Source organism: Mus caroli, unplaced genomic scaffold (assembly GCF_978045245.1).
Source record: "Mus caroli unplaced genomic scaffold, Mus_caroli_1 scaffold_14, whole genome shotgun sequence".
In the NCBI taxonomy this organism is placed as follows: domain Eukaryota; kingdom Metazoa; phylum Chordata; class Mammalia; order Rodentia; family Muridae; genus Mus; species Mus caroli.
Window position 1 is genome coordinate 27,776,986 of NW_028227269.1, and position 18,434 is coordinate 27,795,419.

At 43.6% G+C, this 18,434-nt stretch overlaps 1 protein-coding gene and 1 long non-coding RNA gene across 17 annotated transcripts in view; one reads left to right on the forward strand and one right to left on the reverse strand.

Moving 5' to 3' along the window:
- LOC110307426 (uncharacterized) overlaps window positions 1–13,402 on the reverse strand; it is a 93,595-nt gene extending 80,193 nt beyond the window's left edge. The window contains exon 1 of the long non-coding RNA XR_002379384.1: window positions 13,314–13,402. This is a non-coding gene — a long non-coding RNA (uncharacterized LOC110307426). The remainder of the gene's footprint in view (window positions 1–13,313) is intronic.
- Myt1l (myelin transcription factor 1 like) overlaps window positions 1–18,434 on the forward strand; it is a 391,301-nt gene that overhangs the window by 296,044 nt on the left and 76,823 nt on the right. For 12 of the 16 annotated variants that reach the window (XR_015045201.1, XM_085830269.1, XM_085830266.1 and 9 more), the window contains 5 exons: window positions 107–1,078; window positions 5,553–5,687; window positions 9,605–9,695; window positions 11,297–11,404; window positions 15,709–15,923. Coding sequence is in view for 15 of the 16 variants with exons in the window: in XM_085830269.1 (XP_085686395.1) it covers window positions 107–1,078; window positions 5,553–5,687; window positions 9,605–9,695; window positions 11,297–11,404; window positions 15,709–15,923 (1,521 nt within the window). In the remaining variant the exon portion in view is untranslated. The remainder of the gene's footprint in view (window positions 1–106; window positions 1,079–5,552; window positions 5,688–9,604; window positions 9,696–11,296; window positions 11,405–15,708; window positions 15,924–18,434) is intronic. The other 4 variants (XM_085830271.1, XM_029484697.2, XM_085830273.1 and 1 more) reach the window with 2 other exon arrangements.

Genomic DNA, 18,434 nt, shown 5'->3' on the forward strand with positions numbered 1-18,434 from the left:
AAGCAGGGTTTGACTTTCTTTATGCTTGCTGTCCACACTATAGCAATAAACTTCACGGTCTAGCCACCTTTCTCTTTTCCTTCTTGTCTTCTCTATTTCTTTGCAGAAGACCATCAAATGAGTTGTACTCGAATAATGCAGGACACAGACAAGGATGATAACAACAATGATGAGTATGATAACTATGATGAACTGGTAGCTAAGTCACTATTAAACCTTGGCAAAATTGCTGAGGATGCAGCATACCGGGCCCGGACTGAGTCAGAGATGAACAGCAATACCTCCAACAGTCTGGAGGACGATAGTGACAAAAACGAAAACCTCGGTCGGAAAAGCGAACTGAGTCTAGACTTAGACAGTGATGTGGTTAGAGAAACAGTGGACTCCCTTAAGCTGTTAGCACAAGGACATGGTGTTGTGCTATCAGAGAATATCAGTGACAGAAGTTATGCTGAGGGGATGTCACAGCAGGACAGTAGAAATATGAACTATGTCATGCTAGGGAAGCCCATGAACAATGGACTCATGGAGAAGATGGTGGAGGAGAGTGATGAGGAAGTGTGTCTGAGTAGTCTAGAGTGCCTGAGGAACCAGTGCTTTGACCTGGCCAGGAAACTCAGCGAGACCAACCCACAGGACAGGAGTCAGCCACCCAACATGAGTGTGCGCCAACATGTCCGGCAAGAGGATGACTTCCCTGGGAGGACGCCAGACAGGAGCTACTCGGATATGATGAACCTTATGCGGCTGGAGGAGCAGCTCAGCCCCAGGTCTAGAACGTTCTCCAGTTGTGCCAAGGAGGATGGGTGTCATGAGAGGGATGATGACACCACCTCAGTGAACTCAGACAGGTCTGAGGAAGTGTTTGACATGACCAAGGGCAACCTGACTCTGCTAGAGAAAGCCATTGCCTTGGAGACAGAGAGAGCCAAGGCCATGCGGGAGAAGATGGCCATGGATGCTGGGAGAAGGGATAACCTGAGATCCTATGAGGACCAGTCTCCAAGACAGCTGGCTGGGGAAGACAGAAAATCCAAATCCAGTGACAGCCATGTCAAAAAGCCATACTATGGTAAAGGTAATATTTCTACCTACCGTAAGTTGCTTCAGGAAAATGTGAGTTAAGTGAGAGATGTTGATGATAGTCTGTTAGACTGTAAATCTCTATAAATCGTATATCTAATGCACATTTTAAGAGTTTGTTCTAGAGCTCTATCATGTGATAATTTGTCTATAGAACAAATAAAATATTTGTCTGAGAGATACATAAAACTACTAAATGTGCTGTCATTAGAGCAGACACAGGAGATGACAGTGGAAACAACATTTGTGAAGAAGTCAGGGCTAGTGCATAGGCATAGCTGTGACAGAGACCATTAAGGACCAAGCCATGCTGTTACAAAGAAACCATGGTCTGTGCTGAGTGGTGGCAAGGGTTTAGGTAACAACCAGTCAATCAGAGATGAGGCACTTTCTTCATAAATTGGATTAAGTAGATGGCTTCATGATTTATAAAATTATCACCTAGTGACAGTTATTGATGAAAATGCCCCCACAGAAAATCCCAAAAGGAATTGAACAGCAACAAGATGACCGATGGTGTGAGATAAGGACAGTGACTGCACATTAATTATCCATGAAAGTTAGCTAAGGAAACCACTTGCCATGCAAGACACGGAGAAGCCACAGCTGAAACCAATAGCAATTTCTCTAGCATATTCATCCCCTTACTAGCTCCATTGCATTAGCAAAACAATTGTGACTCTTTTTTCAAATACTGTGTATTATTTTTTAAAAATATCAAAACTATCCAATATGATAATTTAGCTGAATTTTATTTTATTTTATGAAATATGTGAGCACATATTTGCATCTAACTATATATTTGGTTAGCTAACCAGATGGAACAATGTTCACTGTAGCATCTGTACCCATCTGCAACTGGGACAGACCTTGATTCAGCTTGACATACCAAGCATGTTAGTGTGGTTGAGCCCTCACAAGACTCAGAACTAAGAAAGAAACTATCTCAAAAATGAAATTGGCAGTTCCTTAAATCATTCCTGTATTATCACCAAAAATGTTCCATTTTCTGATTTTGATTTTATGATGTACATTAGGAGTCCTAAGTTTCCTTACTATGGATCTGATCAAGAGATTCAGGAATTTAGTTTGAAAATCAGTTGTGGACCAAAGTTAGAACAATCAGAAAGCTCCATCTTCCGTATCATGGCACAGGTGTGTACTCCTGCTCATAGCTCCATGGCCTGCTAGACATTGCTATCACCAAGTCCACGCTGGCAGGAGCCTGAGCCAGGGCTCTGAGGGTTACTGAATGACTCGTGCCTGGATGTGGTCTTTCCATTCACTACAGATGCAGGCACACTCTACCAGAGGAGTGTATACACAGATGGCATGAAGCTGCAGGCCCCTCTTGAAACACTATGAAACATGACACATATGCTTTAAATGAGGGCACTACATTTGAGTAAGACATGATGTACTGATCAATTAGAGGTTAGATTTTTGAGAATGAAAAAATTCAAACAATTTTAGAAAGAAATCCATGCCTTCCCATATGAGTGCTGTTGTTTATATTCCATGTTTTAGAATTCTAGGCAGTAGTTCCCAGGCCTGGTATTGAGAATGAAAGTGAGTAACTACATTGGTGGAGACAAATACAGCACCAGAGAGTCAGCATCCCCATAGCTTCTCTCCCTCCCATAGTCCTCTGAGCAAGGACACTTTTGCTTTGTTCTTATTTTGCTTTACTTTTATGCAAAAACATGGAATTTGCCCCTGATTGCTTCCCCTCCATGAGAAAGGGGCATTGAATGCTAAGGTCCATTTTTGTTATAAGAAGGGGAAGGTTAGAAGCCTGAATTCTCTCAGGAGATAGAAGGTGCTAGTCACCAGGTGTCTAGTTTCCCAGGCTTACTGTGACCAAAGTTATCGGTGTTTTCCATCAACAATTTCTAAGTTTCCTTGTCCCTATCTATAGTTACATTCTGAGCCAAATAGATGAAGCCAAGCAAACACACACACACACACACACACACACACACACACACACACACGTGCATCTGCACACAGACACACATCAAAAAACAAACCATAAAAGGAGTGAAGAGATTAAAGCTGGCTTAAAAAATAGCTAAATTTATGGGACCATATCTCACCGACATGCCTGAAGCTGCCCAACGCTGTGTTGTGGTTTCTCTATCCCCTCTTTAAAGACAACATGTGTATCTACTCTCATTCCACACATCTTAATTAAAGCACGAATGTATAACCTTTCAAAATATTAAGTTAATATGAAAGGAACTCTTGCCTTCTACACAACTCCCTGCATGTCTCTCCAGGGTGGAAGGGAAATAAGCTGAATTCAGCACACTTTTTTTTCCTATTAAGTTATTGCAAGGTTTCTGGTCCTTTTGTTTGCTTTGTGTTTTCCTGCTTGTTTGAACACTGAATTGAGATCCCAAAAGACAAGGAATGAAGGGAGAGTGACGGTGGAGGTCATGGCGGCCCCACCCAGCAGTGAAGCAAGAGCAGATTATGCTCCTAGTCTCTATAACCTCAGAGAGTTTTGAGACATTTTTTTAAAATATAAAAGTCACTTAATTTCAAAACTATTTCAACATCTGTGAAATCATGTTGTTTGTAAGTAATAACTGGGTCCTATAAGGTTGTTACTTTATGATTAAAGTGAATAATAATGGTTGTAAGTTGTTTCTTAATCCTGTATAAGTCATTTGTATCTAGTTAAAAGTTTCTTAAATTTAGCACTTTATATTATCAAGGCTGTCCTTTGGAACTGTTACTGTGTGCTTACTATTTTATAATGACATGTATTTACTTTTATCAGTAATGAAATTACTCAAAGGGCAACAAAATGCTAGGCTTTACTTTGTATCTATAAGGTTTTGAAAACTAAAATGCCAGGACTTACTCTTGGGTTTGTTGGCAGAGGTCATGAGGCAAGGGTAGAGACAGGCCAGCAACTGGCAATGCCAAGGAAATGCTTTGTTCCACACCAGTGCTGGCTGTAGAGATGACAGCACCTGGCAAGAACATTCTGCATATGACATGTCAGCAGAGAAAGAAAGTGGGGTGTCCTTCACATCAACATAACAGCCTTTGTAAGATCCCAGGAGTCTTTTGTCTATTTCTCTTCTCATAAGTGACACAAATAATCTATAAGAGTTCAAAAATTCCAAAATCTGGCCAGGTATAGTGGTTCACGCTTATAATCCCAGCACTTAGGAGACTGAGGCAGAAGTATTTTCATGAGTTTAAAGTCAACCTAAGTGATATAATTGAGATGCAGGCCAAATTGGATTACATTTGGTAGCATTCAGTCTCAAAAGACCCAAACAAATAAAATTCAAACTCAAGATATTTCCTCTTATATATAAATAATTCTTAACCAAAGGTAAAGCATGTATTTTCTACCAAGTATATTTGACCTAATTATTGAGATATTCATATAAAAGAACTAAACTCCTAAGGGAAACTTAACTCTAGTCTTTACTGAACCAAGGAATGGTGACTACTATTGGTAATCTATGCAACTGGTTTTCAAATCTTGTTCCAAAACAGTGTATCACAGTCTACGATTTATTCTTCAGGCTGAGCTGATCTGACCTCAGAAATACTTTCTAGAACTGTTGTAATGCATGAGGGTGAACTGTGGTTGATCTGGGTGTAGAAAACCTCTATTAGGATATTGTTACATCTCTGGCATCCAGCATTCAATTCTGGACCAAACGTCTGCTCTGACTGGCTCTTGGCTGGAGCTGCAGAGAAGCTGGCAGCGCTCTAGATCAGCCCGCCCTCCTACTTTGTGTATGCATGCACAGCATTACACGAGCCTTCCTCTGGTTCCAAGTACAGACGAAGAAATCAAAACAAATGGTTGCTCCAGCGGCTTCTGAGGCGTTTTTTGATTGCCCATCACCCTGCCAGGTGGGAGCGCCACCCTTCCCGTCATTTGCTTACAGTGCCTTCTGAGAGTTCAGTTGATTTTTCCAAAAACGGGCTGAATTGCTATGCTAAGAGAAAAATTTGCAGGAAAATTCTGTAGTTTATGGCATATTGAGACCAGAGCACTCGAAAGAAGGAATCAGGTTTTGAGTAGCACCGTGCTCTGGTTGAATTGTATGGGAAAACTGCTGAATGAAAATAACATGGAGTTTTGTTCTCTGAGAAGGTCACTGTCTCATCACTATTTACATTGATTTCTTTGAGCAACACAGCTTATCATGTAACACACGGGAAACCAATTAATCAAGAGTTAAGGGTAGAGATAGGTGCTTTTATTTTCCTTTTGGATAAAAATCAAAATTCTTTATCATTCCTGATTACACTGTATAAGGTTGAAAATATCACCCACACCCAAAAAGATATGAAGCAAAAGCCTGATGTCCCAGCCTGTTCCTGACACCTGCATAATTTCTTTGTTTAGCAAAGGTCTCTTCAGGTTGCTGGATAACCGCATGAGTCTGCAGTTGGTAAACGTTCATTTTCTTGACACCTGTTGTCGCTTTTAGATCCCTCAAGAACAGAAAAGAGAGAAAGCAAGTGTCCAACCCCCGGGTGTGATGGAACCGGCCACGTAACTGGGCTTTACCCGCATCACCGCAGTCTGTCTGGATGCCCGCACAAAGATAGGGTCCCTCCAGAAAGTAAGTCGTGTCTCGCCGCTCCTCGGGGCGTGCAAGCACTCTGGCTTGTCAATCATTCCTTCCCCAACCTCATCTTCATGGCACCTCAGTGCAGCTGTCACTGACCAGACTCTTCCTCAGCCTGGAGGGCACCTCAGGAAGCTTCCCCTATCTCCTGGATATTCTGGGTACCAGCTCTGAAGAGTGGCTCACCCTGAAGCTGACTCCCTGGAACAGGCTCCCAGGCCCATTGGGTTCTGGTCCTAGCCTCAGTTTTATTTACTCTGTTATCCCCGGCAGGTCATTTCTCTACTTGGTCTCACACATTACAGAACTGAACTAGCCAGCCTCTAAAACAACCTATCAACACTGGTCGTCTAGAAATCCCAGAAAAAGGAGGCCTTGGGGTTCCTGTCCAAATTTCTGAACTACTGCAAACTGTCCAAGCAGCATTTAAAACAGTTTTGTTACAGTCACAGCAGTCTGTTTCACACTACAGGAGCATCTGCACACTAACAATGTTAAATGAACAGGTTTGGAGCTGGTGGGGTTTTCTTTTACACCTTTCTACATCTTTCTAGTAGATAGGTTCTGAAGCTACAAAATCCATCAATGAAAAGTGTTTTCTTTAGATTTAAAATGATATGTATCCTTTTTTGTTTACTTTTTTCTTGGCAAGAAATGCCAACTGTGTAAAATCAATGAGAATCAATTGTCCGAGGCACACACTGAGGTTCAGGAATGAGTGAGGTGATGGATACCCAGGATGAACCCACAGCATCCAATATCCTCCTTTAGCTTCCCATGGGAGAGGTGGTTCCTGGTGTGGCTAGATAACCAGCGGAATCAAAGGCATATCGAGAAACATTCTCTTACCATGGGCACCCTTGAAATCTTTGAGGAGCAAACCTGTCAAAGGTCAGGCAGCTCTTGGAGTAGTGCATCATTAGAAATAGGAAAAGCTACATGTTCTCTGGTGAAATATGTTGCGTTGCTCTTGTGGCTCCAGGTTCTCAATGCCTACTAAAATGCATATGTTTCCTGTAACTGTCTTGAGAACGATTCTGGAAAGTTGTGAAAATAAACAAATGCAGGTGTGTCTACAATCCCGTGTGTTACATGACAGGGAGACGCATGGTTGCCGACAGAGGCTTCCACGTGTGAGCACTGTGGTGGGTGCCTGGCTGGCAAATGCAAGCACTGCCCCATTCAATGCCGTAAACTCTGTGGGGAGCACTGCCCTGCTGGCTAGATGAAGAACACGGCAATCTGACTCCATCTTCTTTCTCTTTCAAGGGAAGCACGCTGGCTGGCAATAGGTGGCTCAGTACTTTAAAGTTCATCTGAGCAGGAGTTGAACGGGTCTGTGAACACAGCTGTAAATCCATGCCAATTCCCAAAGCCGTCATCAATCGGAACCCTGGCCTGGTGTCACCATTTCAGTTGTAACCTGCTTCTTGGCATCAGGCATGCTGCAGGTTCTCAGTACAAAATAAGGCACCAAGGCTGACAGCTAATGCTATAGGAGGGTTTCTTTATGGGATTTTTTTTCCAGGGTATAGGGTGTTTGCCTTCAAGATCAATCCTTCTCAATGGATAAGAATTCTCCTTGACTATTTTCACAGGAAGTATCTAGATGTGGTTCAAGTATGGGTTTTGCTCTATTGAACTAGAAACTGAATAGGCTTGCCCTGGTTGGTCACATTCAGACCCATCTTAGCAGGCAGTAAGTGTAGCTCAGGTAAGACCTGGTCTTACAAACTGTCTGAAGCAAAGCATTTCTAAAGGCAGGCATGGTGCATTCCTATAATCCCAGAACCTGGGAAGTAGAAGCAGGAGGGCTGAGTTTGACGTTAGCCTGGTCTAGATGAGAACCTGTCTCATGAAGGGTATAGCCGGCATGGAGGTACAGAGAAACTCTAACGGCTTTCTCATGAGTAGTTCTTTATAATACTGTAAAGTGTAAAGATAATAGTAAGTAGAGTACTCCATAGTAGCCTTGTTTGGTTTTCTGGGTTGGCTTCCCATCCATTTCCGCCCAGATGAATTCAATGAAGGGCTCTTCCCTGTAACATACTGACTAAATGACAAAGGGCAGTTCTGTGCCTAAGGAGACCCCAACTGAGCCAGACAGAGTTTCGGTCACCACCCCACAATACAGACTTAAAGTGTGCTAGGTAGCATGGGAGGATACCAAGAAGTAGGTCTAGTGGGTGGCACCCTGGGTGGCATCTTTTGAGCTCCAGTAAAAAAAGGAGTGAGTTGCCAGGGAAAGGCATGAAGTGGGAGTGACAGAAAGGAGCCCCAACATAGGCTTGTGTGGAAAGGTAAGGTAAAGAAGGAGAGGTAGGGGCAGCAACCAGGTAAAATAGCATTCTTCAAAAGCCCCAGGTATGAAGGCTGAGATTCAGAAGGAGCCTAGGAGGAATGGTTAGAGGTCACTGGGCTTCCTGTTTGAAAGTCTTCCCAGTCTTCAGAGAAAGATTGGGAAAAGTAGTGAGGGAAGTGCCACAAACTGAAGAGGAGAAATGGTTTGAGACAGTTCACAGAGGCAACCTGCAGACTGAGGAAGCAGATGCCACTCCAGGTGTGGACTGAACATAGATAATTTCTGTGTCTCCACTTAGCAGGACACAGACATTTGAACTCTACCTCACGGCTAAGCCTGAAAGGTGTTTGCTCTCTCCAGGGAAGATTTTATAATAGAAATACTTAGCATAAAGAGAAAGAAAGGCATGTGTTAAGGTAAAAGAGGAGTGTGTGCCATTCTAACAGGTCAATAGGCTAGTAAGATTGCAGATTTCAAAGAGAAGGGCATATCTTCCTCTGAGATAGCGATTCCTCTGCAAGGGGTTCTCCTAGGCACCCTCCAGGCCCTCACAAGAAATGAGCTGAAGGCTGACATTTCCACCTTAATTCATATCTAAACTTTAATTCATAACTTTAGCCATACCTAAAGAAAGAGGCAGGAGCTATGAAGGCTTAAGAACAAAACAGCAATGGACTGTTCTTAAGGAATTCACCAGAAGTAAAGACGCAAAACATGGACAGGCACAAGGGCATGTAGAAACTCCACACAGGGCCCAGCAAGACAATGACCGCTCCACGGGAGAGAAGCCATGGACAATAGTGACAGGTGTGGGCAGACATGGCTGAGCAGACCTCACAGGACCACTTGACCGTAGGCAGGCTTTGCAGGCAGTTAGGACTGGGCTTTGCAGACATCTAGATCAGACAGGTAGAGCATATGGCCAGCAGGCTCCTTTGAAGTCAGTTGTCTTGACTTCCCCATCACCCCTAACCTCACAAGTCTCAGCAGACAAAGGATGGAACAATAAGGACCAGCCTCCCTGGATGCCAGTAGGCAGTGTCCTCGTGCCCTGGGGACCAGCTCTCTCATCTTCCTATTTGTTAATTTCATGTGGTAAAAATGCAGGGATCTAATTATTCCTGTTCATTCTACTGAAAGCACAAAAGATTCTAATTTCCTAGGTAAACGTGATTTATTTTAAAAATGAGATTTAAAGTTTGGCTCACTCACATCAGACTTTCACAATCCCATGTGTTTCCAAAGCACAGGCATGTTTTTTTTTTTTTAAAAACACCCAGGCTATGTGCTGTTACATGGCTGATCAGCATCCAGTGCTTATCTATGGGATACACTAAGGTGGCCCTTGCTTCTGTCCCACATGGGACTATTCAGTTATGGCGCTCTCTGACCCCCATGGCTCCCTGCCAGTGCACCCTGCTTTGCATGCCTGAGGACAGTCATACAATCTTCTTTCTCTTCCCACATATATTTCCTGGTCATGCACATCACAGACGTTTGTAGCTTGTCGTAAACTAATCTAGCCTGTTGAAACAATTGCATATTGTATTCTCATTATTTCTCTCTTTTAATGCTGGGCTATTTGTTTTTTTGCCTCTCCTTTGTCAAGTTCTTGCCATGCATGAAAATGTTCTCAAGTGTCCCACTCCAGGCTGCACAGGGCGAGGGCATGTGAATAGCAACAGGAACTCGCACAGAAGGTAAGCCACACTCTACTGGGGTCTATGCTAGAAGAAGCCACCCACAGCCCTGCCCCGTGGTAGCTCTTTACTGCTATGCAGCCCCTCCCTTCCAAAGGAGAGCGGCAGACCTCACACATTGCTCCTGGAGAGTTGGTCATAGCACATACAGGAATGTCAAAGGGTCAGTTGCCTGTTTTTGAAGACTTAATTTCTTCAGTTATGTTGCCTCCTCTAGTATAATAGAGCACTGTTCCCTCACAAAGTCACCTATTCAGTACAACATCTAAGATGGAACCCATAGCCACTTACAATGAAAGAGACCAGAAGGAATCCAGCAAGTTTCTCTAACCTTCTCTCATAGGAGAGGCTGTCTGCCACTTACCATGCAGGGCTGTGAACTAGAACCCAGCAGGGCTAATACAGAGGACTAACTTGGCTGCTCTTGAATTTGATGAATCCCCTGGCCATCAGCATCAACATCATTAAAATATGAGCAGATGTCCAAATGCATCTGGCAGGGGTACACCAGTGAGGACGCGGCTCCAGGTCAATGGCTTTAACTGGACTACTGCTGAAAATATACATTGTCAGAATTGTACTCTTGATAGTGTTCCAGCTTTCTTCCCCATCCTCTTCAGACATTATAAGAGTCACTAAGTTCCTCTCAAAATCTAGGTGATAACAGATCACTTCTTTTGCAGTAGCAAAATGTAACTCGGTTAGATCTGTCTTGCCACAGCTTAGATTTCTTCTTAAATGGGGGAAGGAAGCTGTAAAAGCTCTCTTAATTTTTACCTCACTGGTTAGTCACAACAAGAAGCTTGGTTACCAGTGTCAAGTTTATAATAAAACAGACCATGGCTCTATGCCCTGCAGAACGTCTCTGGTACTGAGTCTGCAGGAGCTGGCAAGGATGCAGGAGATCCCTGCTGAGTGCTGTACAGAGCCCACAGTGTCAGTTCCTTTTTCTGCCATCAACACATGTGTACACATGGATGGCCACCCACACAGAACTAGAACACATGGAGGCAAGCATGCAGATACTATGACTTCCTGTGGAAGCAGCTCAAACAAAGAGGCCTCAGTGTTCCCTCTGCCATACTGATGATGCTGAACTAGTTAAGAATCACATTTGCCTGAAGTCCTGGAGGTATTCCTGCTGTACCTCCCTTCTTTTACCCCTCCTTTGGTGAGCTCAAGTCAGAATCCCTGAAGCCTTATAGATAGATACCTCTGGCATCAGCTCAGAGTGCCACCTTCTGGTATAGCCAACTAACTGCCACTCTTGAGTCTGTCAAAAACTCCTTCTCTAGCTGCTACTGCCTTACCTGCAGAAATGGCCAGCACTCCAGCATTTCTGCTTGAAATTTTAACCAGCTTGTGTTGTATTTGCTTCCTGGAATTTGGCATACTCATCAGACAGGCCTGGTGCTGTCTGTCATAAGAGCTATATGCCAGAGCCCAGGAAATATATAGTACCAGGCAGGCTGGGAAATTTTCCTACCTCCATCTACCTCAGGGTCATCTTAGCTGGATGAAGGACAGAACATGGTGAATGTTATCAGTGTGTGGCAAGCCATTTGAGACCATTCAGTTAAATCTATCTCCTGTCATTGTAGCCTCTCTGGATGCCCCATTGCTGCTGCAGAAAAACTGGCAAAGGCCCAAGAGAAACACCAGAGCTGTGACGTGTCCAAATCCAACCAGGCCTCAGACCGAGTCCTCAGGTACTCAGCAGAAGTGTGTCATCAAGGGATTTCTCTCAAAATCTATCCTGACACAGAGCAGAGAGAGTGTTGAAGATGCTCCACGGAGTAGATGTGTTCTTGAAGGAGGGAAGGAAGCTATGCCAGATTAGAAACTGAGGCCTGTGCCCTCAATCCTGAGAGAGTATGTAGAAGTCTGGTGGTCAGTGTAACTCCAGTGGCTCGGCGTGACTTCAGCAGTCAGAGACCTGGATGGATTTCTATGATTTGTAGCCCTGAAAATTCATAATTCTATGAATGCTGACTAAAATAGAAGTTTTAGAAATCAGTAATGTTAGTAGCCCATTATAATTTTATCCCAGTTTGAAGCAAAGTACAGCACCTGCTTATGGGTGGCATGGGGCCTTTTTAAAAATGCAGGAATGACGAATGCCACATTCCTTGTGCTTGGAAGTTTTCTGTATGAAAAGCCATCAAAGCTGTCATCACCCCTTATCCTCACACACCCTGAGACGTGGGTGGAAGTAGGTGGCATCACTGCTGCTTGACAGGCAAGGCAGAGCACAGGGGCTCACGACTACCTGACTTAGCACTGCAGGTTAAAGTGAAAAAGTCCCGAGGAGCAAGACTGAACCCCGTTTTCCAAAATCAGGAAGATGTTTATCGGTAGAAGACGACATCTACGTTCCTCACAGACTTCACACACATCTCATGAAATCTGTGACAGTCCGTGTATTTCTGCTTTCTTACTCTCATGACAATGTCTCCCCATAAAATGCTATCATCGTCATGTTATCATTTGAATATACCCAGTTCCGTGGATGTTGTACCACAGTCATAACTCTGAGCTAGCTCAGAGGCATACGGGCTGTCTCTAAAGAGTAATGATAAATAGTTTCCCATAGATACAGCCTTTGGCTTCTACTATAGGTATTTCTTTGGGATAAGTTACTTAGAGAAAATTACTAGGCAAGAGATAGAAACATCTTGGTCCTCATTTAGTATTATTTTTTTGCAATTAATTAAATTTCCTTTCTCCTTTGAGAAAGTTAAAATGTTTATAGAAAAATGTAAATATTTAAACAAAAATAAGAAACTAAATGTAGCTATAATCCCTCTTTTCCAAGATAATCCTTCTCTGACTTTTGATATTCTCTGCATTATGATGAGAACCTAGGTGAACATCTTGTCTGCCTCTCAGTTTCCTATTTACTGCCACTATCCCTTTGCAGATATGACTGAATACTAAACAAGTTGTCCAACTTCTTCCCCACCTCTCAGTCCACTAATACGTGGAGGATTCCAGCAATTCCCAAGGATGTTTAAGGAAGCAGAGGCCTTAGCCAAAGGAAATGTGGGAAATTGTGAAAGAAAATAGCTCAGCAATGTCACATTCTTATTCTAATACCACACCAGAAAAGCTGCTTTTAAAACATAAGCAACTAAGCCGGGCGTGGTGGCGCACGCCTTTGATCCCAGCACTCGGGAGGCAGAGGCAGGCAGATTTCTGAGTTTGAGGCCAGCCTGGTCTACCGGGTGAGCTCCAGTACAGCCAGGGCTACACAGAGAAACCCTGTCTCGAAAAATCAAAACAAACAAAACAACATAAGCAACTAAAAGAAATGGCAAGTGCCGTGTGAAATCTGGGGCAAATTATATCATTTTTTTAAGTACTAAAAAATTATACCAAAATTTCAACAGTTTTAAATCTGAAAGAATTCTGGGTCATCGTCTCTTTTAGCAGTTTTTATATTTCCTAAATACGTTTTCCATGAATTAGAGAGGCTGTGGAAGTCAGACAAACACACGCAGGCGGAGCCTCGGGGACCCCACCCTGGTCCCAGAGAGGACGCCCTTCGAGCTCCGGCCTCCCACAAACCCTCCTTGCCGTGGCCGCCCCAGCCCACCCAACAGCTGCCATTTCACACACCGGAAGTCCAGGAAGGCCTTCCCAGTCAGGTGCACGCAGAGTTTTTCCCCACCTCAAGCTGAGGCCAGGCCGCCACTCGGACTGATAAGCCTGGTCTCCAGCACGCTGACTGTGGACCGTGTTTCCGGCGGGAACAAGCAGTGTTTCCGGTAGTCAGGCCGTACATCCGGCTAAGACCCAGGCCGTGTTCCCAGCCGAGGAGAGGCAGTGAGTCCGGCCGAGGGCGGGTAGTGAGTACCCCCAGGAGCAGGCCCGGCATCCAGGGCAGGTAGTGAGTCCGCCCAGGAGCAGGCTGGGCATCCAGGGCGGGCTGTCTCCCAGTTGGGTGCAGCAGCAGTGTTTCAGGATGACGAACCGGCAGTATTTCCCACTGAGGTACGGGCAGGATTTCCAGGTTTGAGTTCACTGAGCAAGGAAAAGTTTATCATCCGTGATTGGCCTTCCTAGATAGACTGTGAGCCAACACTAACACGTGGTTCACCATAGTTTTGGTTTTTGCTTTTGTCCCCCCACCCCAACACCCATTTTTTCTTTTTTTTTTTTTTTTGTTTGTTTGTTTGTTTTTTATTAGATATTTTCTTTATTAACATTTCAAATGTTATCCCCTTTCTTGGTTTTCCTCCCCTATACCCAACCTATCCACTCCCATTCCTGGCCCCGGCATTCCCCTGTACTGGGACATTGAACCTTCACAAGACCAAGGGCCTCTCCTCCCATTGATGACCGACTAGGCCATCCTCTGCTGTATATGCAGTTAGAGCCATGAGTCCCACCATGTGTTTTGTTTGGTTGGTATTTTAGTCTCTGGGAGCTCTGGGGGGTACTGGTTAGTTCATATTGTTGTTCCTCCTATGGGGTTGCAAACCCCTTCAGCTCCTTGGGTCCTTTCTCTAGCTCCTTCACGGGGGACCCTGTGCTCAGTCTAATGAATGACTGTAAACATTCACTTCTCTATCTGCCAGGCACTGGCAGAGGTTCTCAGGGGACAGCTATATCACGCTCCTGTCAGCAAGCTCTTGTTGGTGTCCACAATAGTGTCTGGGTATGGTAGTTGTTTATTGGATGGATCCCCAGGTGGGGCAATCTCCAGCTGGTCATTCCTTCAGTCTCTACTCCACACTTTGTCTCTGTAACTCCTTCCATGGGTATTTTGTTCCCCCTTCTAAAAAGGATCAACGTATCTACACTTCCTTCCTCCTGAGCTTCATGTGTTCTGTGAATTGTTATCTTGGGTATTCCAAACTTCTGGGCTAATATCTACTTATCAGTGTGTTCTTTTGTGATTGGGTTACCTCACTCAGGATGATATCTTCCAGATCCATCCATTTGCCTAAGAATTTCATAAATTCATTGTTTTTAATAGCTGCAGAGTACTTCATTGTGTGAATGAATCACATTTTCTGTATCCATTCCTCTGTTGAGAGACATTTGTGTTCTTTCCAGCTTCTTGAGGTCTTATTTTTTGGAAAAAAAAGTTTGATATAAATGGGAAATAGAATGATAAATAACCCCTCCTGAAATTAAGGGCCATTTTATGTAGATACACAGTTCAAAAATGGTGGCAATATGGGGATACCCACCTGCAAGGACTTTTAACAATATTTTACCTCAGAAAAAGTTTGAGACTTGAGATTGAGATGTGCAAACACCTATCGGTATCTATTATACAGAACAAAAATTGCTTAAAGAGTATAAGGGCACCAATGTTTAACTTAATTCTTTTGTGTTTTAGGTGATTTCCACTTTTGAAATAGACACAGACACATTAGTAAAGGAATAAGAATCAAAACCCCCTCCATTTAAATATTTTATCCCAAAGTCTAAGATAAAGGACTACTAGATAAAGAACATTGAAGGAACATGAATATTTATTTGCTCATAGGTTCTCCTACAATTCTATTTTAATGCCCAACTAGATAAATTCTGATACAGTTTTGTCTCATTCTGTGTTCCTATGTGTGTCTAGTTCTTAGTTTTAAGAGTCCGTGTCATTGTCATTGTGTGATTCCTCTACTCTTTGTAAACCCCACAAACGCAATGCCTGTAGACTGAATTCTTCCTCAACCACCTGTGTCATGTCTTACCGCCATTCTTTCTGAAAGTGAGATGAAATGATACAATGCTTTTTAAGTATTCTGTTACTTCTCTTTTATTTCTAGTATTGACTTTTCGTCAGATACTTTATTTGGAATATATTATTAAATCAGCCTGTCAGCCTGTCCTTTTGTGTGTGTGGGGGTGGGGTGGGGGGAGAACTAGGACTAAAGTCTAATCCATGAAAGGTCCTGAATTCTTGATAGATGGAAGAAAACATGTGTACTGGGATAAACATGTGTCACGTTGCATGGGCAGCCATGGGAAAGCATGCTGATGTTTGTTGTCTGTTTATTTTCAGGCCAATGTGCTTTGTCAAACAGCTTGAGATTCCTCAGTATGGCTACAGAAACAATGTTCCCACAACCACACCGCGCTCCAACCTGGCCAAGGAGCTTGAGAAATACTCCAAGACTTCGTTTGAGTACAACAGTTACGACAACCATACTTATGGCAAAAGAGCCATAGCTCCCAAGGTGCAAACCAGGGACATATCCCCCAAAGGATATGATGATGGTAGGAGGTGCACACTCTTATACATGAGAGACACGTTGCCGTTGATGATGTTGTTGTTATGTGTATCCATGTCCTGCAGATCAGCCACTGTTTGTGCTCACCCAGTGGGTGGGTGTCAGAGGCACAGCGCACATGGCAGAGTCCTGTGCTGCATGCCTGAGGCCCAGGAGGGGGAGGTACCTGTGGGCAGGAGGGGCACTGTTTCTGCAATGACTCCAAGGCCTCTGCATGCTTACAGGATATAACAAACAAGACCATGGGCCCTCTGTCTTTTGGGGTGTGGCTGAGCTGGTACCCTTGTCAAATGAGCCTTTTAAAAGACAAAGACCCAAAACAAGTTTCACAGGAAGGAACAGGTTGAACTATTTTGACAAGTTCCATATTGGCAGTGCTCTTCAAGGGTACACATTAGAAACTTTTGAGGGCCTTGTTCAAGGTCTATGCACAGGCTGCACCCTAGACCAATTAAGGTGGATCCCTGGAGGTCCTCTGTGTACTCTACTAGTATGTCTTAAAAGCTACCCAGGACTCTTGATTCAGCCAGCCCTCTGAGCAAACCATGCCTGAGTTCCTTCTCTATCTGGAGATCAGGAAGGCCAGCTTCAGTGTGGGACATTTGACCCTGAGCCTTGGGATCCCTGCCTTCTAAGAACTAATCTGCACTTAACTTACAAGTCATCTGATGATGCCAGAGGCTGGTTTGTTATTTTCCCTTCCATACATGGAAGAAGAGGGGATTTTAAAGAGTTAGGGCCCCGCTCTAAAAAAGATACTTAAAGTCACACACACACACACACACACACACACACACACACACACGCATAGACAGTATTTAAAAGAAATGTCTGGGGATTCAAAAATGTTGTAACAATCCAACATAAGCTACTATATATTTTTTAAGCTGTGTTTTTTATAGAGATAATAAGTAATTTGTTTTGTGAATGAAATTTAATATTTTATTGACATTTCATATACTGATTGTCTGTATATCATCAGCTCTTTAATATTCTGACAAGTAGATACATATAGAACAAAAGTAAGACTACAAGTATCGTGGAACTAAGTATTTTGGGTTTCTGTTTGGTAATAATTGTTGGCTAGTTTCAAGTCTTAAAATTTGTTCACCCAGTTGCAAATCAAGGGTCAAAAAGAAATTATCTTTACCCAGATGTAAACTCAGTTGATAGACTTTCCAATCTATTGACAGTGCATAGTGATCTCTTCATTAGATGTTCTTGTTCACATTCCTGTTCCACGGCTGTAGTCCAGGACACTATGTTCTGAGAAGCAACCTGACAAGGCTTTTTCTTTTTACCTTACTGACTTTATCCTGGGCACATATGGAGAGTCATTGCTATGTCTTAGAGCCACATACCTTTTCCTGGACTGCAAGTGGACCTGTGTGGGCCACCTCAGCTTTGTACTTTATGAGCTCCAGAGTCCTGGACCTGGAGCAAAGGATCTTCTAGTGTACTCACTTCCTTGAGAGTAGAGGGGGACTGAGAGTCCCTGCTCAAGGCTACGGTGGTGATCAGTGGTGATAAGGTGGTTTGGGGGTGCTTTTTTCCACCATAAAGACAGGAGTGAACATATTTATTGGTTCTGATTCTCTCAAGCCCAGACAGATAACTGTCTTGAAAGCTTGGGTTTTGAACTTGATATAAGTCATGCTTTCCATTGGTCCACCAGAAAAGATAAGCCTATTGAGCATACTCAATTAAACCACAGTATTAGATTGTCAGGAAATCAAGAACAAAAGGAATAGCAGCCTTCCACTACAACTTTCTGAGGAAGCAAATCAAAGCTCTAGTTTTCTCCTGTTGTCTCTGCTCTCAGACAGTTACTTCTAAAAAGAGCTCACCTTTGACAAAAGAGGTGAATCATAAAATTTTATAGGAGTCCCACAGCTAGGGAAGTCACCCCTGTGCCTGGGTAAAAAAGGTAGATTCTAGTCTAGTTGACTATGGCAGCACCCCCCTGTTTGCCCAGGCACAAAAAGAATGTACCTCTTGCCCTTAGAAAAATAAGAGAGTCTGGCCTGACATAGAGTTTATAGTTCTTAGGGCCTGGGAACAGTGACTGCAAGTGCAGAATGATGTAGCTAAGCCATAGGGCCTGGATATCAGCTCTTCAACTACCAGCCCTCCCCTGCAGCCTTCCATCAACCATCTGCTTCTCCCAGACACCTCGCCAGTGGTTGCTATCTGTCAGTCTTTAGGCTACTTGGTCTGAAACATAAAAGTGTGTGGCTTGCACTCTTGCACAGGGAAGCATGGTTCATTCTGTCTGAAGGACTGGATGCGTCCCACCAAATGGCAAATTGTATACTTTGTTCCAAGGTTGGAGTAGGCCTAGTGTTCAGGATGTCCTTGGGTTTGAGAATGTACAGGTGATATGGGGCGGGGGGCAGAAAGAAAAGCAAGGTTCAGCTGTAGGGGCTGAGAGAATAGCCTCCTCATGTCTGTTACAGTGAATCTGGACACCTCACATAGGAAGGGGATGAGATGGAAG